This window comes from Lycium barbarum, chromosome 4, assembly GCF_019175385.1.
Source record: "Lycium barbarum isolate Lr01 chromosome 4, ASM1917538v2, whole genome shotgun sequence".
In the NCBI taxonomy this organism is placed as follows: domain Eukaryota; kingdom Viridiplantae; phylum Streptophyta; class Magnoliopsida; order Solanales; family Solanaceae; genus Lycium; species Lycium barbarum.
Window position 1 is genome coordinate 47,835,128 of NC_083340.1, and position 11,004 is coordinate 47,846,131.

The 11,004-nt window shown below is 37.8% G+C and overlaps 2 protein-coding genes across 2 annotated transcripts; one reads left to right on the plus strand and one right to left on the minus strand.

Moving 5' to 3' along the window:
* The first annotated feature begins 362 nt into the window (after nt 1-362).
* LOC132635994 (myosin-15-like) lies at nt 363-7,151 on the plus strand. Its single transcript, XM_060352619.1, has 10 exons — nt 363-771; nt 841-984; nt 2,361-2,506; nt 2,596-2,752; nt 4,304-4,362; nt 4,660-4,816; nt 5,038-5,187; nt 5,291-5,427; nt 6,671-6,817; nt 6,914-7,151. Exons 1-10 carry the CDS (start codon nt 652-654, stop codon nt 7,134-7,136), a joined length of 1,440 nt encoding a protein of 479 aa, XP_060208602.1. The 5' UTR covers nt 363-651; the 3' UTR covers nt 7,137-7,151.
* A 1,592-nt stretch (nt 7,152-8,743) lies between these two features.
* LOC132637471 (uncharacterized) lies at nt 8,744-9,274 on the minus strand. The gene has a single exon (XM_060354551.1). The coding sequence runs from the start codon at nt 9,272-9,274 to the stop codon at nt 8,744-8,746; it is 531 nt and encodes a 176-aa protein (XP_060210534.1).
* Between the last annotated feature and the right edge of the window lie 1,730 nt (nt 9,275-11,004).

Below are 11,004 nucleotides of genomic sequence, written 5' to 3' on the forward strand. Positions count from 1 at the left end.
TGAGCGAATATAATTATAATACTATTATTAGTAAAGATAATCTAGTAGAAACACAACATATAAAGATAAGTTTGACGAAGGACTCTAGTCTAATATTATTGTGGATCGATATGCTCTTTCCATCTCTATCATCGCTTAACTGAACTACTTAAACTCAATCGGGCCTTTTTTAAATTTAGAAGCTAAAATATCCAATGTATCTTTTTAAACTTACTAGTAGTATTTTAGAGTCAAAATAAAAATGTCTCTAATTCCGACAAGTGTTGTAGTGGACGAAATTGAAACTCGTCTATCCCAATTAGGTTGCTATTTCACTATTAACAAGATCCCAAGTACTAATAAATCCACATGCAATTCTATCCCAATTAAGGAAGTTTAAAAAGAAAACTACCTCAAAGTGTGAATAACGAGCTCTAAATTCCCCTTAGTAAATATTCTTAAGTAAAGCCCTGAGCAAAATAGAAGGCCAAAAGTTTGGACTCTCTGAAGGATGCTCCATTTTTGGTTTAGGGCGGGAACCTGAACAGAATTAATCTCTTCTTATTTCTCTCTCTCTCTTTCTAGGGTTTTAATGCAACTTCAAATTTCAAATCCAAAAAATCCCCAAATTTCCACACAAAACACGTGATATTTCACCTATAATCCAAGAAAATGACACTACGAAAGGGCTCTAATGTATGGGTTGAAGACAGAAATTCTGCTTGGGTAGCAGCTCAAGTCACTGATTTTATTGGTAAACAAGTCCAAGTTGTTACTCAACATGGCAACAAAGTGAGACAAACAACACTTCAATTTTGAATTTTTTTGGTCAAATGGGTTGAATAATTTGTTTTTTGTTAGGTATTGGCGTTACCGGAGAATCTGTATCCAAGGGATGAAGAAGCAGACCATGGAGGAGTTGATGACATGACCAAATTGACTTATTTGAATGAGCCTGGTGTTTTAGATAATCTTGAAAGAAGATATGCTCTTAATGAAATTTACGTGAGTTGTGAAATTTACGATTCTTGTTTTTTTTCCCCCCCCCTTCATATACAATATCTTCATCTGTATAAATCAAGAAAAAGCTAATTTAAGTGTTTCAGTTTGACTGAGCACGGAGTTTTGAGAAACAAAGGGAGATTTTGAATCTTAAATTAAATAAGTGTGTATTCTTTAAATCTTGCGGTTTCGAACTTGCCATGTAGAATGTTGGAATTGAAAATTTTAATAAATATAGAAAGAGACTTTTTTGGGACAGACCAAAAAGGAAAAGGAAAGTAGGACACCTAAATTAGAGCGTTCATGTCTGCACGATGCCCCTTCTAGCATAACCTACCTGTTAAAGAAGGATGCTTTGGGCGTGGAGCAGGGGAACGGCGTGTAGCCTCCTTGTAGAGGCAAAAGTGGGTGGCTGCCACAGCTGATTGTATAGTGTTTGGTTTGTAGGAGGAAGGAAAACAGAATTCATCATTATTAAATTAAAGTTTCTCTATCTTATTTCTTGAAGTAGTGTGATTCTTAGTGATGTCTATGTTACAAAAAAAGTGAATAAAGCTTGCTAAAATTGTTCTTTATATGATCCGTCTAGAGTTTTAGGAATAAAGTTATTAAATTCCAGCATCAACCAGTGCCGATTCCGGTCCAATTTTTGGTTCTACTTTGGCTCTGGTAGATGAATGGTAAATCTACCTTGTTCTGATTGTCACTCTGTTATTCGACTCAAATGGATATTGAGACACTTTATGGAGTTTTAGTCACTGTAGCAATTGATATTTGCCCCTAGACCACTGCATTGTGTTTGCAATATTTGTTAAAAGTATATCTTTGAAAATATTTTTGTGAGGAAAGAACTGAAGCTATTTCTTGTGCACTGCTTCTAGAATGTCTTGATCATGGATTTTGACACATGTTGTGCTAACCCAAATTTTGAACCAAAAGCTACTGGCTTGTAGTTATGGGCATTAAAGCTGTAGCTTTAGTTAAGAATTGTTGTTCTCCTTGCGTTAATGTGGGTAGTGTGGACAGAGAGAAATAGGAGAGCTTTTGATGTAGTAGAGTCAAGTTTCTCTCAATTGAGCAGTAGCTCTGCTTTCTTATTTACTTTTGGTGTAAACAGAAAGTTCCTAGTTGTGTAGAGGATTGGGTGGAGTTTGTAGAGGTATCATAACTTTGTAGATTCTTGATCTTGTGGTATACCCTTTGTATACGGCCGTTTTGGCAATGTTTATGAATGAAAATACTTTTACTTGATAAAAAAAAGAATCGTTGTTCTCCTGACGGGGTTTCACTAGGTACAGTTTTTGTCATATGCTCTAACACCGTCATCCTACATGAGTGCATTGCGATGATAATTGATTCCCCCCTTTTTCCTTTAATAGACATACACGGGAAGCATCTTAATAGCTGTCAATCCATTCACTAAACTTCCACATCTGTACAATGTGCACATGATGGAGCAATATAAAGGAGCTCCGTTCGGTGAGCTTAGCCCTCATGTGTTTGCTGTGGCTGATGCATCGTACAGGTTTGTTGACTAGTGATTTGGGGATCTGGTGAGGATTGCCTAAAGTGAATCAATTTGTGATTTATTTTTGCTCGAATTATCTTTGTTAGGGCTATGATGTCTGAGAACCGAAGCCAATCTATATTGGTTAGTGGCGAAAGTGGAGCAGGGAAAACAGAGACCACAAAGTTGATAATGCAATACCTTACCTATGTTGGTGGTCGTGCTGCTGATGATGACAGAACAGTTGAACAACAAGTTCTCGAGGTAAGTTGCTGGCTGCTGCTTAATGGTTTTAGAGGCAAAACATCATGTGGTGATTCTGCCTGCAACTTAATGAATTTCGATTACTAGGGTTTAGACTGTAATTCGGTGTCAACATAGAAAGAGCGTCTCCCCATGAAAGGCAAAACGTCATGACGTTTCTCTTATCCCACCACTGTCTGAATGTCACTGTTTTGGTTTCAACTAATGCAACAGTTCTTCTTACCTACCATTGTGACATCAATCTTGCTCTCAATCTGATCGTCGCATTATCTCTCATCAATATCTCAATCTGATTTCTCTCTTGCAGAAGTTTTCTGTTGTGAAACATCGCTAATTGTTCGGTTTTGTCTTCCAGTTAAACAAATTGTTGCTTATACAAAGATGATTGAAGATATAAAAATTGAAAATCAAGCAAAACTATTTTCTCCTCAATTTCTACACCCCGCAATTACTAATGCAAAGTTGCAAGCAGTAATAGTTACGTCTCTTTGGGAGCGGAACCATAATACATGGGTCAAGGATATGATATTCACCTAAAAAATTATTCAGATATTCAAGCTTCCAGATCAAACCGCGTGGATTGAAATAGATAGACAATTGTCTAGTCTATTTTGGAATTTCTTGATCCCAATCTCTCAATCTATTTCATCCTTGCAAGGCCTATCTCAGTCTGGACTGAAGTTGGCATGGTCCGTATCGAGCAAGATCATCTAGACATTATCAGTTATTTGGGTCAGGTAAAAACCTCTGAAGGACGAGTTTAATTCTCTTCATGCCAATTATTGATGATGTGACTGATAAGGAGAAACAGATAGAAATATCCTCTATGGTTCTTGCTCTCATCAGACCGAGATTGGATCATAACTCAGTTTGAGATGAAATTCTCAACAGCCCATCTGTTGTTACTTTGGAGGATGTTTTTGTCCAGACTTCTATGCATCTCAACTGCAAGGTGACATCTCCAGAAACTTATGGGATGGCTGTTCAATCTAACTGTTTGCAGAATGCACCTTGGAAAGAAAAAGAAAAGAGGTCAAAACATTTCATATATGGTGTTGAGGGATGTCATACGAGAGAGACCTGTTAGTCGTTCATGGTAAATCTGCACGCAACAGTGAATGTTCCCGTCAGGAAGTTAATGTGGCTGAGACTGAGAGGGATGGCATCCTTCCTTTTCAAGATGTAAAGCTCCATCCGATATGCATATGACGCACTAAAGCTGACGCACTAAAGCTCACTGAACAAATTGTAGTCTCCTTACTGTCATTCTCATGTCATTGAAACAATTAATTTCTAGCCTAGTGTTCTGTCATCATCAAAATCAAGATGTAATGTCAATTAGGTTATGATTGCTAACTCAATTCTTATTGCTAGGAGATCATCCTCATGGTTCTTTATTTTTATGTGTTTTCCTTTACTGTAGTGAGATTCTTCTTTTTTTCGTTTTTTGTTAGTGAGATTTCTTTAATTGATGATTTGAATTTGTTTTATTTTTTGCTGTTCAAAAAGTTTATGTTACTAATTTTTAGTCATTTTTCATTTTTGGTCTAGTCTAACCCGTTGCTGGAGGCCTTTGGCAATGCACGTACTATTAGGAATGACAATTCAAGGTGTGTTTTCGACTGCTAATGTTGGCATTGCTGACATGTATCATTTGGTGAAATCAGTGATGTTCATTATTTTAGCAGTGAAGGTGGTTTTGTCGTCTTTTTTAAGAGCATTGTTTTTTTTTTTATGGAATCTCTGTTTGTCTTGTCCTTCACCTGCTTACGGTGAAACTGGTTATTTCTAGTTTGTTGGAATTTTTAAACTCGTACTTATTCAATAAAGTGATAGCTGAACACGGGGCAATCGTTTTTGAGGTCTATTCAATTATGATTAATGCCTCTAATCCTTGTTTCTTGCAGTCGTTTTGGCAAGTTTGTGGAGATCCAATTTGATGCTAGTGGTAGAATATCTGGTGCCGCAATTAGGACTTATCTTCTGGAGAGATCTCGTGTTGTTCAGATAACAGATCCGGAGAGGAATTATCACTGCTTTTACCAATTATGTGCATCTGGAATGGTATTTTCTTCCCTCCATGCGCTTGGTTATGACGTTCAATTCATGAAATTCTTCATGTCCTAAGTGAAATGTATGTTATGATATTTTTTTCCTCGCGAGTGTATTAACTTTTATGTGGTGACATTAATGTGTGATTAAATTGTTCTAAGTGGCCAATGTATGCGATTTGACCGTCAGAGTAAAAGTTTAAGGTTGTTTCCTATTTATGTTTGCTTCTTCAGGATACGGAGAAATACAAGCTGGGGCATCCTAGTGACTTTCACTACTTGAACCAGAGCAAAACCTATGAGCTAGATGGAGTTAGCAATGCTGAGGAGTATTCCAAGACAAGGAGGGCTATGGATATCGTTGGAATTAGTCAGGAGGAACAGGTTCTGCAACTGTAGTTTGTTATCCTAATCAATATTTCTGTTTCTAGTAGCAGTGGTATTCTACTTCACTAATTACTACATTGCATTGTTCTTTTAATAACAGGAAGCAATATTCCGTACCTTGGCAGCCATTCTACATCTAGGAAACATAGAATTCTTTCCGGGCAAAGAACACGACTCATCAGTTATAAAAGATGAAAAGTCTAGGTCTCATCTACAGATGGCTGCTAAGCTTTTTAAGTAAGTGATTCTTTTCCTTCTCCAGGCAACACATTTAAGCTTTTTGTTTCTCTGATTTGCTGATATTATTGCTGGTTGATGAATGATTATCATGTCCTTTATCATCCTTTTGCTAGGCTTTTTCCCTTGATATATAATTTTTTTGGGATTGAATTTCGGTATCTACTTGGAAATGTTTCGTTTCTCTCCCCGCCCGCCCAAACCAAAAAAAAAAAAAACAATAACATATCCAGTGTAATCCCATAAGTGGGGTTTGGGGAGGGTAGGATGTACGCAGGTCACCCCTACCTTTGTGGTATAGAGAGACTATTTCCGATATACCCTCGGCTCAAAAGATAGAGAATATTACTGTGTCTGCTCTCTTAAGCTTTTCGGGCTCTCGGCCAACAACGCTTTCTTTCGCTTAGAATAATGTTCATTACTCAATTTTGGTTTATACAGTTTGTATTGGTGAAATGGTTACCGTACACTTGACTCTCTGTTATATGTAGATGGCAGTTCGTTATAATTAATGTGTCATCCTTAAAAGTTATTGGAATAGTTCTTGAAGGAAATATACTTACAATAACAACAACAACAACAACAACAACCCAGTGAAATCCCACAACGTGGGGTCTGGGGAGAGTAGATTGTACGCAGACCTTACTCCTACCAAGGTAGGACGGCTGTTTCTGAAAGACCCTCGGCTCAATAGAAAGCATAAAGAAAGCAAAAAAGAGGTCAGAATGAAATATACTTAGTTGATAAAAAAAAATGGTTATTGCAATAGTTCTTCATTTTTCTTGCTTTTCATGTCCTGTCTTGGAATTATTTGTGATTTTGAGACATCGAGAAAATTATATTCAGGAAAGGATAGCACTGTTCATGACGTCATATAGGATAGGACTAATTCACGGGTTGTTATTATAACTTTTGTATGATAAAGAATTGAAAAATATAGCCTAGGGGACGTGTAGGTTGAAGCTCAAAACTCTCCAAAAGAAGGGAGGTAAGTGGAGTCCTGTCAAACTAGGACTGGTCTCGCTTGTTCACATGCTTGGATTTAATGGTTCTGGTGTCGCCTTGAGGTATTGCTGACTTTTGTGTATCTTTGCCTTCTTTACATTTCTTGTCGTGCAAGGCTCTTCAGTATCGTTGTTATTTTAAACCAAAAATTCAAGCTCTGTCGTATTGCTTTATAAGGGTGGTATTTACTTAACGTCTGACAGTCCAACTGATCCCCAATTACTCTTTTTTTAAAAAGGTGTGACGTACAGTTGTTGGTGACCTCTCTCTGTACAAGATCAATTCAAACTCACGAAGGAATCATCATTAAGGCTCTTGATTGTGGTGCTGCTGTTGCAGGACGTGATACTTTAGCAAAGACTGTTTATGCCCAATTATTTGATTGGTTGGTAACTTAGAAATCCTTTACGGCATCCAATAGTCAATGTTTAACTTACATAAGTTGATTATATATGAGTATGTCGTCGTTTGTTTGTTTCAGGTTAGTTGAAAAGATTAATAGATCTGTTGGTCAAGATCTTGATTCCCAGATACAAATTGGAGTTTTAGATATATATGGATTTGAATGCTTTAAGCAGAACAGGTTAGTTACATGTTATCTTTTGAAAAATAATGTAGTATATGGAAATAACAGATTGCTACATTTATTGAAAGGTATAAATAAAGGTAGGTTATTGGAAGTCCTTCTAGAATCAGATTTGTAAATATACATCCAGAAGCTGTGGATCAATTTTTTGGCTCAAGCTTCAATTTTCCATTGCATCCCCTTTAGTGCAATTGTAATGCATTGAGCCTTCTGTAGTTGTGCAACGTCAACTTAAATTACTCATTAGGTAAAAGAAAAAAAACTCAAGATTGCAGGCATATACTCCTACTGATTCTTCACAGCTGTTAAAAGATCATGCCCATATTTTTGGTGAAAGCATGTAATGAAATATATGAAAGGCAATTCATAGTTGCGCTTGGGCGATGTTTAGCACCTAAAAGTAATGATCTATTAGACGTGACCTCTCACAAGGCTTTATTTGAATGCTATTCATGCTTTACTGAAAGCTTAACTGAAACTTGATTAGTATATGAGCTTGCTGACAATGATTGAAATTGTTAGACAAATAATGTTGTAGAATTGCATAACCGTGGGCTATGAAAAATCATTTAATTATCTATTTTTTCATAAGCAGTTTTCAGCGTAGAATGTAGATTGGAGATGAAAGGTTGAGAAGTTATTGGATGTTCGTAAACAGGAAAGTGTTAAGTGTTGGAGTTATTGTGGAAATATCTAATCATTATAGCCTCTGAGAATTGTCTTCCCATTAGGTCCACAATATAGTGGCTTGTTTGCTAAATTGGTTCTTTCCACGAGCTATGAGTTTGAAACCAATATTAGCCTATCATGTGCAGTTAATATGTGCTTAAAGTAGGGGTATTTTTCCTCAAAACTCAGATGGGTTGTCTTTACCTTCAGTTTATACTCTACGGACCAAGTGTTAGAGTGAACCCCCAAAATAAGGAGAGAAAAACAGTTTTCTGATGGCTTATTAGCTTGAAAGATTGTCATGTCAAATCAATGTCTTTTTTTTGTGTGGGGGGGGGGGGGGGTTGGGGGGGGCTAAATGGAGTTACAAATTATAGAAACTGGGAAGCTTGAAAATAAGGAAATCCCAAAAGAAAAAACTGTCACGACCCGTTTTCTAAACAAGTCATGACTGGCACTTGGTGCCTTGACTTGACTGAGCGAGCCAGCTTGACTGTTCTAACCTATACTTCCATAACACATAACCCATGTGCATCTAAATAAATAACTTGACTCTCAAAACTCTAATGCAAACAATCCTTAAAATAATCCACATGAATCTCGAAATCCATAAATACTGAAACGTACTAAAAATGATCCCAAGTACCGTTATCAACCATAACCCAACTAAAACACGTCTATGAAGCCTCTACTGGAGTACTAAAGGAAATGCACAGGACATAGGGTTCCTGGCTCCCAAAACATATGCTAAATAAAGGAATAAATGAATAAACATATACGAGTCCCCACCGAAAGCAAGAAGTGGAGCTACCAAAAGCACGGAGAGCAATGATCTCTAGCCTGTAGTCTGTTTGTCCACAAAATTGGCACCTACGTTGTACTGCAGACCAACGTAGGTTCCCAAAAGATAACGTCAGTACAATCCACCGTACTCAGTGAGTCTCAACATTTTTTTTTGAGAAGGTAACATGTATGTATTAAACACAGAACAGTACATGGGTTGTACTGAAACCATATTTACAAGTGAGCAGAAGAGAGCAAAACCAGTCTACAGTTCTAACAGGAACCTAATGAGTCTAGGATAGATATAGTATCCTCTGGGTAGATCTGGTTACACCAAAAAGAAAAAAGCTTAATACAGTTAAGCTTGATCTCCTGCATTGTGTTGCTGCTGTTCTCAAAGCATCTAGAGTTCCTTTCTTTCCAAATTGCCCACCAAATGCAAGCAGGGACCATCTTCCATCTGTTTATGTCATTTGCTCCAGCTCCAGCTGCCTCCCAACTAAAGAGAGCTTCAGTAATCTTTCTAGGCATTGTCCAGGCTATGCCTCTGAGATTAATGAAGATCTTCCATAGCTGATCAGTTATCCTGCAGTGCAAAAATAAGTGACCAATTGTCTCTACTTCTTTTTCACAGAGAAAACATCTTGAGCACATAGTCCAGTTCCTCTTCTTTAAATTTTCATGTGTGAGCACAGCTTCCTTTGCCAGTAACCATGAGAAGCATGCAACCTTGCATGGTATCTTGGTCTTCCAAATATGCTTCCAGGGCCAGTTGGTGACTTGAGGTGTTGGTTGGTTTATCATTTTATAGGCTGCATTAACACTGAATTTTCCACTACTATGTCCTTGCCATCTCAATGTGTCATCCCTGTTTGAGTTCCTGTGAAATCAACCAGTTGTTTGTAGAACTCAACCATTCTACTTATCTCCTAATCATTCAGGTCTCTTCTGAGTATCAATTCCCAACCTTGAGGTGACCACATTCAGCTATAGATCTCTGTTGGTGATGAGCTAAAGCATATATGTCAGAGAATAGATCCTTCAAAGCTCCATTCCCCAGCCAATTATCATTCCAGAAGGATGTCCTGTTACCATTTAGCACTCTGATTGAAACTTGACTCTTTAGAGCGGGCCATAGTACCCTTATAGACCTCCAAAGACTAACTCCATAAGTTGAGTTCACTGGTTTAGTCATCCAGTTGTCTTGTACTTCATATTTGGCTTTGATTACCTTGCTCCATAAGCATTGAGGGTCTTGAGAGTACCTCCATAACCATTTCAACTTGAGGGCTTTGCTGTGATTCTTCAAATTTCTAATTCCCAATTCACCTTGAGCCTTGCTGAGAATTACCTCTTCCCACTTGACCAAGTGATAGGCTTTTTTTTCTTTTTTACCTTGCCACAGGAAGTTCCTTCTTATGCTGTCCAATCTTTCAATGACCCCCACCGGAATGGGAAAAAGGGACATCATATAGGTTGGTAGAGAGTCTAATACAGAGTTAATCAGAGTGAGCCTTCCTCCCATTGACAAATATTGACACTTCCATCTTGAGAGTTTCTTTTCACATTTCTCCAGGACATTGTTCCATATGCCAGTAGATTTTGACTTGGCCCCCAGTGGCATGCCAAGATAAGTAGTAGGAAGAGTCCCCACTTCTCCCCTCAAGATCAGTGCTAAATCCTCCATGTTTGTTACTTCATTAATTGGGAAGAGATGACTCTTTCTGCAATTAATATGCAGCCCAGAAATGCCTTCAAAAAGGACCAGTATAATTCTCAAAATTCTCAGTTGTTCCACTTCTGCATCACAAAAAATTAAGGTGTCATCAGCATATTGAAGATGCGTAATCTCCTGAATGTTGTGTCCATTCATAGCTACCTCAAAGCCTTTAATCCACCCATTAAGTTTGGCTGTTTTGACCATGTTGTTTAAACCTTCCATGGCTATTATGAAAAGAAAAGGTGACAAGGGATCACCCCGCCTGAGACCTCTCTGAGCAGAGAAGAATCCTTCTGGAGAACCATTGATGATGACTGAGAATCTGACAGTCGATATGCAAAATTTTATCCATTTAACCCATTGTACTCCAAATCCCATTTGTTGTAACATGCTTAGTAAGAAGTTCCAATTCACATGGTCAAATTGCTTTCTCAATATCTAGCTTGCAGAGGATGCCAGGCTTCTTCTGTTTCTGTCTTGAGTCTACTGCTTCATTGGCTATTAGTATGGCATCCATTATTTGCCTTCCTTTTATGAATGCCATTTGTTGAGAATCTACCAGTTTTTCCATCACCTTTTTTCAGCCTCTCAGTCAAGACTTTTGCAATAATCTTGTAAATGCTTGCCTATTAGGCTTATAGGTCTGAAGTCACCTCAGCTCCTTTGCACCATTCTTCTAGGATCAAGGCAATGTAGGTTGCATTGAAACTCCTTTCAAATAGGCCATGGGAATGGAAGTTGTGAAACACCCCCATGATGTCTTGTTTAAGTACCTCCCAACATTTGATAAAGAATCCCATTGTAAAGCCATCAG